This window comes from Rhamphochromis sp. 'chilingali', assembly GCF_963969265.1.
Source record: "Rhamphochromis sp. 'chilingali' genome assembly, chromosome: 12".
Lineage (NCBI taxonomy): Eukaryota > Metazoa > Chordata > Actinopteri > Cichliformes > Cichlidae > Rhamphochromis > Rhamphochromis sp. 'chilingali'.
In genome coordinates, this window is record NC_137939.1 from 12,457,672 (window position 1) to 12,472,464 (window position 14,793).

The 14,793-nt window shown below is 39.3% G+C and overlaps 1 protein-coding gene across 1 annotated transcript in view; it reads right to left on the reverse strand.

Annotated features, from left to right (window-relative positions):
• The window catches only part of ctnnbl1 (catenin, beta like 1), a 77,647-nt gene extending 65,820 nt beyond the window's left edge, over window positions 1-11,827 (reverse strand). The window contains exons 1-6 of the mRNA XM_080898483.1: window positions 11,651-11,827; window positions 10,511-10,741; window positions 8,656-8,762; window positions 8,328-8,479; window positions 7,653-7,738; window positions 3,647-3,740 (exon numbers count right to left, since the gene is read on the reverse strand). Of these exons, the coding sequence (XP_080754609.1) occupies window positions 3,647-3,740; window positions 7,653-7,738; window positions 8,328-8,479; window positions 8,656-8,762; window positions 10,511-10,741; window positions 11,651-11,680 (700 nt within the window). The 5' untranslated portion in view covers window positions 11,681-11,827. The remainder of the gene's footprint in view (window positions 1-3,646; window positions 3,741-7,652; window positions 7,739-8,327; window positions 8,480-8,655; window positions 8,763-10,510; window positions 10,742-11,650) is intronic.
• Window positions 11,828-14,793: the final 2,966 nt, after the last annotated feature.

Genomic DNA, 14,793 nt, shown 5'->3' on the forward strand with positions numbered 1-14,793 from the left:
GGTTCCTTTGTGTGCAATGTCGTTTTATTTCTAAGCCTAATATCAAAATCAACTATTAGTCAAAAATCATTCTCTGACTTTACAACATGGTGCAGTTTTATAGAGGGTTAATCTGTTTTCTGTCCCAGCTTCTTCCTTAATGTTATCATCAGAAAGACTTGATGTCTCCATCACAGTAGACTAAGTGCAGAGGGGGTTGAAGGGAGCAAAAGACATTGTGGGGTGTTCATGACACCAGGGGGAAAGAGGAAGATTAACAGGAAGGAGGCAGAGGAAAAGCAGAAGGGAGGGAAAAGGGGACGGGAAGACAGTGTCAGGGATGAGGGATGGAAAACAGAGTGAATGAGGAGATAACAAGATGACAAAGGGAAGAGAGTTTTGCAAGAGCATAAAAACTGAAATAAAGCAAAAACATCTGGAGAGAACAGCTGCAGATGACAGGGAAATGATTGAAAGAGTGAAACAGGGGATGAAGTGACAGGGTGCTGAGGGAGAGATGAGCCTTTATCAGTGATTCAAACAGAGCAGACAGACAGCATCCTGGAGGACAGCCGGCTCAGAGTAGAGAGCAGCCAAGGTAGACAAAAGGCTTATTCAAGCTTGGAGAGCTCCCTTGATAACTCGCACACACAAACTTGAGCAGAGGATGCACAAGCACTGCCCCCACGACATAACCCTCATACACAGAGCCAAATACACACACCTAAACAGCCCTCTTGACACTCGGCCTCAATCTGGCAACAAAGAGGAAAAAAATCGTCTCAGTAGACTCATTCTACACAAAAAGAGCTGAGAGGCAGAAAAAGTCTGATTCATGTGGGGCTAAATACAGAGACCAGGACTTTTCAAACTATCTGCTGGCCCATGCCCTCTCCAGGACCTTGTGTATACAATTATTACTCCCCAGAAACTCTTATGACTTTTATGGTAGGCTCTGAAAAGGTATAAAACCTCCAAAGAGTTGGTGCTAGAGACATTGACAGCTTCCTTTCACTGTCACTGAAAATTTCTAGGGCAGCTGGCAACAGGGGGACACACTGCTAGCAGAATACAAATAAAGTTAGTCTATAGCCTCTATGATGTATACCCAAGTCTGCAAGGACTTCCTGTCACCGCACTGCCCAAAGACATAACCCTGGCTCATACACACCTTACAGGCACACCTCCCTCTCGAAAAGTTTCAGTTCTAAAAAGAAGGCACGCTTTGCCAATTATTCTTGCTCAAAATATTCAAATCTTACTGAGGTGCTATTTTTAACCAAGTCTGTTTTTATAGTGTTGAATTTAGGACCAGACTCTCTGCAGCACCTGAGATAGGACACCAAATAGGAGTCTCCCTTGTTTTGCATATGAACAACTCTGCATTTAGGGTGGCGTCCAATGTTTATTGCTTTATGCTGCTCACTTGGAACTTGGTATAAATTGTAGCCCTTATTACGTGTTACATGAGCAACTTAAATATTTACTGATTTCTGAAGTTCGCGGAAAAAAACTGAACACAAGCATTACGGCAAACACATTAAAAAGAAAAAAAAACAAAAGAGGTTTTTCTTCAGCATAACATGCCCCCTAAAAATTAATTAAGGTTACTAAATGTAGGAAAAAAAATAGGTCACTGAAATACAAAAATAATAAAAACTACATTTTAAGGGGGGGGGGAAAAGAACTAAGATTTTATTTGCTTAAAAACTACAAATGTGCAGTGAATGTCTTTAGCTTTAGTTTTAAGACCGCTAGCCTGAGGAGGCTTTAGTGCATCCATTTATTGAAGATCCAGATATCTACATGCATTATGGACAAAGGTGTTGGGCCACAATTCAGGTGTTTTCAGTCCCATTGCCTCAGGATTATATAATAAGAAAATAAATATATACAAAAACTCAAGCACCTAGCTGTTCAGTCTGGCTTTACAGCATTTGTGAAAGATTGGGTCATTCTAAAGAGCTCACAGGTCATGGGTCTGTGATAGCATGCCACCGCTACAATACGTCAGTTTGTGAAATTTCTTCCCTCCTAGATATTCAACAAGCAGCTGTAAGTGTTGTTACTGCAACTAAACAGCAGACCAAATAAAGTTATTAGACAGGATCTCTGAGTGTTAAAGCACACAGTTACTGTGCAACATGAGTATAAATATCTATAAATGTAAGAGTTGTTTGCCGTATAATACTAGTATTTTAGAAAATAACCAGAACATTTTTGTTTCTATTTTATTCTGATAAAGTCAGAAAGTAGAAGAATGCTGCAGCATCAACTCTGCAAAGGGTCACATAATTCGTGCAGCCACAGAATTAGAACGAATAAAACATGTGGTGGGTGGAAAAAATGTATCTATAAACAAATAATAAATATAACAAATAAGAACCTGCTGACTCATCGAAATATGTACAAGGGCAATCCCAAAAGTAACATCTCCAAAGCAGTGGGGAAACTGTTTGTACGGCTGTTTGCCACACTGTTGTGGTTGGTGCTTTCTCCACTCCGAAACAAGCATGCACGACTTCGCTGGGATTCTCAATCTTGGCTTGGCAGCCCTTGAAAATGGAGCTCCCGTTGAACGCTACCGCCAAGTGTGAGGTTCGCGCAGTTATTCCACTTTTGAACGCAAAAGGCATTAAACCGGTTGAAATTCAACGCTAACTGACGAAAGTGTACGGACAGCCGTGCATGGATGTCAAAAACGTTCACAAGTGGTCTAGTGACTACCACCTGTTCCCTAAGTTGAAAGAACATTTGTCCCGTAGACGATTCTACTCCGATGAAGAAGTGACAGATTCAACGCTTCCTGAAGGACATGGCGGCGAGCTGGTATGACACAGGCCTTCTAAAACTGCCGCAGCGTCTACAAAAATGCATCCACCAAAAAGGTGAAAATTATTTTTTAACCTTTAAAATGATGTAAATATTATAGAAAATAAATAGTTGTTTGTATTTCTAAAAAAACGGGAGACCTTACTTTTGGGATTGGTATTAACAACTACGAGGGCAAAGTGCCAAAATCTGATAACTTCAAGCATTCAAGCAACACAGAAATAAATAAAAAAAAAGATCATATGAGACTACTGAGGAGTACTTGAATTACTTGAATTCACTCCACTGAACAACAGGACAGAAACAGACTGTTTAAAAAAATAAACAATTCCAATTTTTATTCCTGCCACCTGGTTTGTTTGGGCAGTTTCACTTGTCTACTATTCCACTCAATCCATGATGAACGTTTGACTGCTTCATGCCAAAACGTCAACTGACTGCTTGATTTATTTTACATATATATGTTGGACAGGTGAGAACAACATGACTTTAGCTGTATTTCAGTCCTATTTCAGGTGGTAGTGCTGTAGTTTCAGACATTACCTGACTGAGGAAATCAAAGTTACATTCATGTTATTTCCACAGCTGAAAAAGCACCGTGTATAGTCCTTTAAACCATTATTCAATGTCATTTTAGCCAAAGTGGACAAAACCTTTTTTCAAGCATAAAGTATGGAATTAGCTGACAAACACATTATTACATGTAGCCTTGTTTAACTGTAAATCCATGTTTTGTTTTGTTTATGTTTTTTCTTCCTGAGTGTGATGACAGTTTACTTGAGGACAACTAGAAATTGGAGTTTCATTGCTAAGATTTTGGATTATGTCTCCTTACCGAGGGTGTTATAGATTCCATCAGCCTCCTCCTTCACCTGCTCGTCCAGACGCTCCATATTCTGCACCAGCAGGGCAACCACCTGACCCTCCAACTACAGACACACAAAGATGAAATTCAAGTCACGGTTCTAAAACAATTTTGCCAAAGGTCATATACAACTTTATCAGACTTTTGGAGAAACAATTTTTCATCTTTTAAAGGTTTTGGTGAAAGGTAACATAGCAGAGACAATATTTTTTCATGTTCTAGAAACACTCCCACCCTTGCACTTTGTTGGAGGTCTGTCAGATGATTGTGTCTACCCTGTCTGAAAACAAAATTATAGTCTCAATCTCAAAAAAAAAAGAAGAGAAAAGATGTATATAGACTATCCAGGGATAACAGAGAGATGGTTCACTTTTAAGACTTGTCTTTGCAGAAGACGCTTGCTTCCTGTTGGAGCCTCTCTGACGATGTCCGAATGTTATCAGTCAAGTCAAGATTGGAGACTCATAACCACACAAAGCTTGCAAGGTGCCAGCGGGCTGGATAAATGTACTCTTATAGATGAAAGAAGACAGTCAACACAGATTTATGAGCCACTGGAGACCACCGTGGATCATTTTGATTTATCTTACCAAGGATGCCACCTGGCCTTCAGGCAGCAAGGACAGAGGAGCCGAGGGCATTACAGCAAAGAGGACAGACAAATGGATTCAACCAACCTTTGCTGCCCTGAAACTGTTTCCCTTGGAAGTAGCTGTAAAGAAGAGTGAGGTTTATGGGCGCTCCATTGCATGGTAAATGGACTGCATTTATAAAATTCCTTCATTCTGCGAGCCCTGCACAGCTACCCGAGTCACTATCATATAAGAAGCCAGCTCACAAACACACACAAAAGCCAGTTTTGTCAGCAATTTCTGATGTTTATCCTGCTTCATCTACAGTTCTTCCTATCACACACCAATATAACTAAGATAGAGGCCTCGGATATGTGTTCTTAACTTGACTGTGTCAGTTATTTAGAACACAAACAGTATTTCAACATATTATACTTACACAGAAAGTAACATTAATATTCTGTTCTGTGTTTGTAAGACCATTTCAGAGAAAGACCCCATGGGCAACACCACAGAAACCATCTATACATCCAAACATTCAATAAAATGAATACATTTCATTAATTATTTACAGTGGCACATGCTATTAAGGAGAGGTAGGGAGATGAGCTGAGGAATTTGACAACTACACGACAGCGTTAGGCCAAAGGAAGGCAGTTCTTGTGAGGTATTGTGGTATGCAGTCGCCATTATGTCTACAGAAAGGACAACAAGCCCAAGGCTTACTATACAGACCAACAGCACAATAACACAACTGCTGAAAACCTTAATGAGGGCCACAACTGACAAATGTGCAAACCATTCATTGCTGCTTGCTACATAAAGAGCTGTGTCTGCTGGTGACATTGCACACTAAAAATTCGTGTCTACCTCTTAATGTGCCTGCAAAGAGGAAGGTTAGCATGAGAACCAGAAAACAGAGCAGGTTGGTGTGGTCCAATGAAACAGGTTCTTTCAGGGATGTCAATCAGGAGGTCTGGGTCCCAGAATCGGTCCAGGAAAGACTCCCATCCAACCCACTCAGACAACTTTGGAAAATTTGAGCTTTAAAGTTTTTTGTGCAGATAAAGACCTCCACCATGGCCACTAATACTATGCCAAAAGTAATTAAGTAATAGATAAACAAAAATAAATGGCAAAAGTTCCTGTTTTTTTTCCACTATCTACTGTATAATTGTTTTGTTTAAATATATCACAGTGAAAGAAAATTTTGTGTGAATTAACAGAAACCATCTGTTTTATAATCACAGGACAATTTGAGCTGAGCTACCAGAACCTAATCTGTCATTTTTCTGAAATTACACAATTTTTTACATTTTGAGCCCAAAGAGTTCTGACAGATTTCTTCATTTACTACAGCAACATTTGTTTATCATATTAAAAAACAGAGACCTACTGTTACAAATACACTTCCATTCATATAATTAGATATCACAGGGATTGAATGTGCAGTTAAACACAGATAGAAAGAGGATTTTCACTGGTCCGGCTTATGTGATATCCCCACATTCTGCTGCTGGTACTGTGTTTACTGGGCTTGCAACATGCATTAAAGGAAGAAGCTGAGCCAATGAAGGTACTTTAATATTATGAGTAATGTTCTGCAGTGATCTCATTGAATAGAACAGGATGATGCTACCAACTATACTGCAGAAATTGTTCAAAGAGCACAACCAAAGATCCATGGTGCTGGTTTCACCTATAAAATCCAATCTACCATCTATAGAAAGTGCTAAAAATCCACAGAGGTCATCCCTCCATCCAACTATCCTTTTCGGCTTATCCGGGGCCAGGTTGTGGGGGCAGCAGCCCAAGCAGAGAAGTCCAAACTTCCCTCACTCCAGCCACCCCCTTCGGCTTGGCCGGGGGGACACCAAGGTGTTCCCAGGCCAGCCGAGAGATATAATCTCTCCAGCGTGTCCTCAGTCTGCGCTGGGGCCTCCTCCCGGTGGGACATGCCTGGAACACCTCACCCAGGAGGCATCCTTGTCAGATGCCTGAACCACCTCAACTGGCTCCTTTCGATGTGAAGGAGCAGTGGCTCTACTCTGAACCCCTTCCGGATGGCCGAACTTCTCACCCTTTCTCTAGGGGAGAGGCCAGCCACCCTTCAGGGAAGCCCATTTCCGCCACTTGTATCCGCGATGTTGTTCTTTCGGTCACTACCCACAGCTCGTGACCATAGGTGAGGGTAGGGACGTAGATCAACAAGTAAATTGAGAGCTTTGCTTTCACACTCAGCTCTCTCTTCACCACAACAGACTGGCACAGCGTCTGTTAATCTCCTGCTCCCTTCTCCTGTCACTTTTTAAGTCCATACCAGGTAAATGAATAAACTTGAATTAGCTAACATAGATACTTAAAAAACAACAACAACAATAACAACACAGGTCTGGTGTTAGCATCTTGTTCACATCAGAAACAGTGCTATCCTCGTGAAGTTGCACTGAATTTATCAGTATGTACAAAATGCCACGCGGACGTGTAAAATATTGGGATCAAACTACTCAAAAACTCCCAAGACTCCCAACCAAAGTTGTCAAGTGTAGCAGAGAAAAAAAGTCAACTGATTCTCTTATGAAGTGTCACAGTGACAGGTGTGAAGAAACACAGGCATGCATTTCTTTTCTCCATCATGGCTTTACCCGCATATTATTGTAATTTGACCTTTGTCTGTGTCGATCTAAATGTCAAAAAACATAATGGGCTATCAAGAATCACGACACTCTAATATTTATGAAAGCCCGGCAACACGACAGGCTGAACTAGAAAAGGAAAAAAAAGGAACGAGGGGGCTAAATATACAGAAATGGAGAGACAGGGAGAGATCATCAACGGTGAAGTGATGCCAACACACACAGCTGGAGGGTGACAAAGAAAACAGAACGAAAAAGAAAGAGTGGGAGAGTCGATGCTATAATTATGCTGATCAAACTACATACTGAAATCCATTTTTTCCTCTTGACTGAGTTCTTGTCATGTTGCTAATCCCATCATGTTTTTTTAACTGTCACAGCTCACCGCTGAGAGATAATTAAAAAGACTTTAAATAAATAAATCAACAGGTAACTTCAGACATTTGTGCCCCTGTAAATGACACTGGCAGCTTTACTAAGAACTAATGTTTGTGGATTTGTTTCCCCTTTGAAGTTATTTTAATACAACGCTTTTTATTAGAATTATTTTAATTTAATGTAATTTGTGTTTCAAACCACACACAAAGAAGACAAAACCAAAAACCATGAATGCTTCTAAGTGAGACTAAACTGAAACTTTGCTTTTGATTCATTAACAAAGACTAAGCAATCAATTTCTCTCCACCAGAGCCAAGAAGCTTAAATACTAACTCCAAATAGTGCTGCTTCATCAATATCATCAGAGACTCATGAAACTTTTGTACTCACCAGAGCATCTATGAGTACCTCAGCACCATCCTCGCTCTCATGAAGTGTGTCAATATCTGTCAGCTCCTGCAGCAGGTCCACCACGGCTATGGCGACATGTGGCTCAGGCTCAGGCCAATAACAATACTCCATACTTGATTTAACTCTGCAATCCTATAATACTGTAGAAGTAAAATCAATGCTTTCTCTTTTCCTCTAAAAGCCAGGCGACTACTTTACCCACAATGCAAATTCATCACCCAGTTTGGTCTATATTTTTGGTTTGTTGCTGGGAGATGCATCTTGAGTACCAGTGCCTTCACTGAAGGTATTTTAATGGCTACAGTAATATTTATTTTGTGTATTTTTAAGGGTTTATGCATTTACTCCAATATGGTTTTGAATCTGAAATATGACTCACTTAGTAAATTGTATTTTGTTACAGTTTTAATGTAAAAGCAAGTTTATAGTAAAAAAAAACAACAACAACAACAAGCTTTGTGTGCAACAAATTCAATAAAAAGTTGACACATCTTTACTCTCTTAGCTCACATTCATTGTTCTTATCCTGTCCTTGGTTCTTTGTACTAGCTACGTTTACAACAGTAAACTTCTATGATACAGGGAACAAGTTTAAAGACCAATGTTATGTAACAAAACATTCAATAGAGAGAGGTGATCTGAATCAATCTCAACGTGAAAGGATATCAGTATTTTCATGACTGAGGAGGCCCAGTAGTGAGTGGACGGCGTTCAGCTCCACCAGCAGGTGGTAGAGATCTGGCATCGTAGCAATCACATGCATTTCCTGGATAATGTCATTCAGATCAAGCTCCGACTCCATGAACCTAGTTTAATAACACAAATCAGAAGTTTTGCATTATAAGTTTGATCATAATGACAGTGTTTCTTAGAAATGCTGAGACCCTCTTTTTTTCTTTAGATCCACTGAAGTCCACATATAGTTTTGTTTGTTGGAATAAAGTCAAACAAGACTTTATTAATCTGTCTGTAATAGGCTTACTTTTCTGGATTGTCTGGAAACTTAATCCTTAGTTCCTGGTTTTTGTATGACCTCTTCTCAAAGGTCAGGATCATTTTCTTCACTGAGCTCTCATCGACCAGTTCTGCCTGTTTGATTAGCACAGGGGAAAGGGAGCAAAAAGATGGAGAAGGGAAGACGGGGAGAAAAAGGGAAAAATAAAATTATTAAAGCAACTGCTGCCATAACAACAAAGAGACTGTAGGGTCACCTTAATCATGTGATTGAAGCAAATTGTGCAGACATTTTGTTCAATCAGAAGGAATGCATCTGAGTGAAAAGAGAATGTGTTTGACCTCCTGATGGATTATAAACCTCCGCAGTGCTGGACAGATAACAATGTAGAATAAAACAACCTTTCCTGGAACTTATTTTTATGCTGTTTCACCATGTTAGGTGTTTCAATTCAAGTCTCACTCTCTCCAAGTTTCTTGAAAGATCCAAGATTAACTGGGTGATTCAGGACAGCAGATCCTGGTTATAGTAATCTAGTTTTGTTTGGTTTGTCAAAGCCATAAGAGCATTAGACCCTGCAGACTGACTGCACACCCAGTGTGGTCACTGAATATGGGACCAGCAATACTGGCAAGACTGGCAACTTTGTGATTGGAGGATTGATGTATGGGAAGTTTGAACCCCAGTGGAGCAAGAGGACCTCTCAAAGACCTTTCAGGAATAAACCATTTTGCAATTCCTTTTTTTAAAGCAGAAACCTGGATAGAAATCAACCAGAAAGATTAATGAACAATATGAAACTGAAAGGGAAATTTGGGCAGGGAAACCAGTGGGGAATCACAGAAAACTATGAAAAAGGAAAGTGAAAAGTGGCTATAAAAAGCTTTGTGTGCCCACTACAATAATCATCTGACAGTTTATATCATTTATTGCTTATTATTCTAAGCTGGTACTGCAGACTAAGCAGCTTGGAACAAAAATAAAAAATACAAAGACACTTTATAAATGGACGTTTACTTTTGTTTTTTTAATTAACCGACTTTAACAGGTCACAGAACAATAAACAGACATGACCGCAGTGGCCAAGTCTTGTTTAATGGCGTGACTTTAAATGATGTAAAAAGAGGGATCTCTTAATCAGACCCAAAGGCAGGATGCAGCAGTAGTGAAGAGGAGAATTTGAGTTAGTGGCAGCACCATCAAATCTCACATTTGTCTTCAACAAAGGAGTGTGAATTATTTCCTCCTGACTAAAGCAGAGATTGCCTAAAAGAAATTAGTCAGCTTTGTCATTTAACACTGTATTCCATTTGAATTAAATTGCTCTTTTATATTATCAATGCACCATTCACAAAGAATGCCAATGCATTTAAGTCTGTTGTTTGTGTTGTTTACAGGAAACAAACACGCTCTTGAGTAAGTCTGACTTAATAGATGTGCTCCCACATGTTAAAGAAACTGAACTTTTGTCTATTTAATGTTGTCAATCTTAATCTGTTCTAATTACTCCACCGACACAGATGTCACAGGTAGTTACATTTAGACACAATGCATGCAGAGTATACCAACAAATAACATCTAATAAGTCTGATTCGGTATAAATCTGGCTGAAACATTTTTAATCATAGCATGTTTGTGTTTGTTTTAGTAGCGTTTGTGTAAATCTATCTGAATTTGCTAATATGGCTTATGTCCTGATGAAGCATGCTAGTATGGTGAAAGCTGTTTAAAGATTGCCATGCAAACTATGAACTCAAAACATATGAGAATAAAGGAACATATTTAATTTTCATGATCTTTGTCACATTTCTTCATTTTTCATCACCCAAAGAAACCAGAGTAACAACTCTATAATAATAACATAACAATTACAATAACCCACCTCGGGTTCTTCTGCATCCTGGTCCATCAGCTTTTCCAGGATTATCTTCTTGTCCCCTATGAGCTCTTCAGTCTCCCTCATCTCAGCACCTCCTTCTGCTCCTGCCACCTCCCTGTATCTGGCCAGCTCTCTAGCACTCATCCCTTTCAGCTGCTTCCCTGCTCTGGAGTCTTCATCTCCTCCTGCTCCTCCATCCTCTTCGCCCCTGGGACGCTTTGCTCCCCTATCAGGCTGCAACAAGAAAAGGGATCATTAAATGTGTGTACAGGGATTTACTCTATAAGATGAATATATGAAAAAGTGTTGGGAGAGCCCAAAATTATGTGGTTGCTTGTTTTCAGCAAGGTGGCATTTAATGAGATTAAAAACAATCAATGAAATACACCATTATAGCACCTGACTAGGTCATATCTGGCGCAACTATAGAAAAGTCAATCTAGAAATACTCAATCATGACTTTTCAAATGAATTTTAAAAAAAGAAGCACATATAATTTTATCAAGTTAATCGAAGCAGCTGTCAAACAACTAATCTAAGAAAACTGATGGCATTAAAAAAAAAGTTGCAACTAAACAGTGAGCCTAAGTAGAAGACGAGATTTTACTGAAATACAGATTTATGAAATGGGACATATAATGGCGATTTGCATATTTGATGCAAATACTGGGTGAAGTCGATTTCTCGTACGTATGCCTTGTATGATAAACGAAACTGTTCAGGTACACATTTGTTTCGACAATAACATATAGAAGACCGAATCTAACTGACGAAAGAATCCCAAAGATTCAAAATGCTTTGCTAGGCATAACTAGTTTTAAACAGATGTATCTGAGGGAAGTCCGCAAAGTTTCCCCGCTCTTGATGTGCTGCTGCGAGATAGCTAACAGACTTAGCAAACGGGCTAACTGCTAGCGTTAGTAAACACGGACTTGAGATCCAAAGTTGTTTTCTTTTCGCGCAAGCGTCACTCAGTTCTAATTGACTGATCATTAAACAAGGACGCAAACAAAGGAGGCTAAATAAAAGTCTACATGCTCACACACATTAAACTGTTAGCGTTTATTTACAACCCAATGAATGAGATAAGTTACTGTTAGCTTAGTTAGCTCTCACACACATTATCAGGAGTGAAACGTCTACCTGATAGTTCAGGAGCTCTCCGACGTCCATTTGTCCAGGATACAAGTCTCAGCTTTCTTATAATTTTATTTCAAAGTTGAAAAAGCGCTCTCACAGTTTAAGTAGACAGCTATTCCGCTAACTACAAGCTCCCTGCATACACATGCCTGCCGTAAAACAGTCTTCACTCATTGCCGTAGCAACGAATTGTCGTAAACGTTGACGTTGCATGAGCAGAGTTTTCAACCATCTTCGTAAAGTGTCGGAGCGATTATTTGGACAGGGATTTTGATTATTTTCAAAGTTACTGTCATCGTTACATCATCATCCATGCTGTTGCTGAATTCTCCCGTTGACTGGACTTCCATGTCTCTCCGTGCCTGTAGTGAACAATTGTACTAGGATTATTTGTATTCCGTTGTATCTGTGTTATTCATTTTCTCATAAGTGATTTAACCAAACTTGCAAATATAACTTAATTTGCTTAACAGTACAGCGGACAAACACTATTATAGACAACAATAATATTAAGAAATACTTTATTTTCCCCATATTTTTGAAATTCCAAGCAATGGTAAAGAAATACATAATATTTCTAAATCAGTAATAAAGGGGAAAAACCACCTTAAATATCAATAAAATGTTCAAATGAAAAAGCAGATCACTGTATGTCAGATATCTGAATTGCATTATAAAAGGTTGTTGCATCTTGTATGAAAGATTTCCTGTATCTGTTCTTGTGGCAGCGGAGCTGAATCAGTCTGTTGGCGGAAATTGTAAGCGGTGATGAAGTTGATCAGGGTTATGAATGACTGAAAATAGTTTTTTCAGTGATCACTTTTTAAATGTGTCCAGTTTGCAGCCAGTCACAGAGCCAACAGCGCACACCACAACCACCACAACTGGCTGATTAAAAATCTCCATCATTTTCTATCGGGAAGGTCTCAGCGTCCATAGGACATTGTTGTCTTGTATACAGCCTCTGTGTGGGTTTTCGAGGTCTGTGGTTAATCTGGACATCCAGGTACTTATATTCATCCACAATATCCACTCCCTCTCACTCTTTCTTACTCATGTTCAGAAGCAGATTATTTCTCCAAGACCATGCCACAAAATCATTCACTAGTGCTCTATACTCCTCCTTCTGCCCATGACTAATACATCCAATCACTCCAGTCACATGTGGTGGTCAACAGTTCTCAAGCTCTGATAATGTCGGCTTCTACTTCAACGCCAGTATCATATGCTGCCTTATACGTGAGCTGTAAATTTGACTTAGGTTAACAGACACGGGTCTGAAGAAACTTGGGGCTGATACCATCAGAGTTGGAGAAGTTAAAAGTATGGTTACTTTTAGGGCCCCTCCCCCTGCCCAAAAAGAATTCTGCAAATCAATGGCAGTGCTTGAAAGTTAGATCCTCTAAACAAGCAGTAACGGGAACACATTGATTGTATGTTATCATACAATTATAATTGTATGTTATAACACAATACAATAAATGAATTCATTATTATCAGGGTGTCCTAAAAAGTGACTACAAAGCTTCAGTTGATCCTAAATGCTACAGCAAGATTAAAGAGTCTTGCGTCATCAGGCCCTATCTTATCTTAAAGGCCTCATAATACCATTTCACACCAATAGAACATTTCTGGAGCTGGAGGCTTCTTATGATGTGCTGAGTGTTACTTCTTCACTCATCTCTTTTTACTCTCCATGTGTTTATATATTTATTTCAGTTACGTAGTTATTGATCATCTCTGGCTGTTTCTACACAGTGTGTCTTTTGTCCTGTCTCCCTCTCCTCACGTCCAGGTGGTTGCAGCAGATGGCTACCTCCCCCCTGAGCCTGTTTCTCCCAGAGGTTTTTTCCTGTTAAAAGGGAGTTTTTCCCTCCTACTGTCGCCAAATGTTTGCTCATAGGTGGTCATTTGATTGTTGGGGGTTTCTCTCAATGATTGTAGGGTTTGCATAATAAAGAATCCCGAGGTGGGTGATTTAGTGCAATATGAATAAAATTAATTTGAAGTTGGATACAACATTCTAGAATATGCATTTAAAACATTAAACCTAAATTTTTTTCATTTTTGTGGTTATGTCATTGTTCTGGTTTAGCAGAATATGTGTACATATGGATGCATTATTAATAAGCTACTTCATCCACCACTGATAATACATCTTGACAAAAATATGTTTCCCCTCCCAACAAAATCCTTTGGGCTCTGTTGCCAATGCTGAAATAAGCCCACTTAATAATACAACTAAATTACACATGACTGTTACCTCATCAGACCTCACAACATTGAATCCTGGTCTTATAGGCTCAATTTTGGTGCATTCATAACAGAAGATGCTTCATATGCCAAACTGTCCCACTGTTCCAGACAAGCAGAAAATCACCTTTTCAGTGAGCGTCATTGAGAAATGTATGAGTGCCGCATGGTGTAGAAGCCTCCTTTGCCACTCCAGTCTCTGGCCAGTGATCTGTGACAGTAGAGCAATAAAAACAACATTTAAAAGGAAGGCCACTGCCAGGCAGTCAAGCTTGACGTCCCACCAAACACGAGGGAAAATGCACTTGATCAAAGGCAAAAGAGAGAAAAGAGAATAAAAGGGAGCATGAGGGTGAAAAGAGGACTTTATATGGAAATCCCGGGGCTGGTGAGAGGCAGTTTCAGATGAATACAAAGCTTTGAATCAGGGACCTGGAGAAGGCTCTTTTTATGAGTTTGACAAATGAATTTGGGTTAAAAAAAAGACAAAAAATAGATGATGAAAAAGTATTTATACTGATACTCCCAATCCCAATGCCTGTTTGTGGTTATTTACCAAGTATACAATAAGGTAAACGTCCAGGTGCATTATTAATATTTATATTGCTTACAGTTGTATAGTATGCATGTGAACAATGACAATGAGCCACATGCATCTTCTGATGACCGAAAGCTGGATGGTGAAAGACGAAGAATATAGTGACTATGGAGGTCATCAAAATGTGAAAAGTTCAAGAGAGCAGATATCTGAGCCATGAGTTAAATGTATAGTCATCTGGGACACAGGACATGATATGATTTGATCCAGCAAAGCAGACACACACAGTGTAAGGCACTTAAAATTAAAATTTTAAATAATTAAAGTTAACTTTTTTTTTTTTTATCACAGGGTC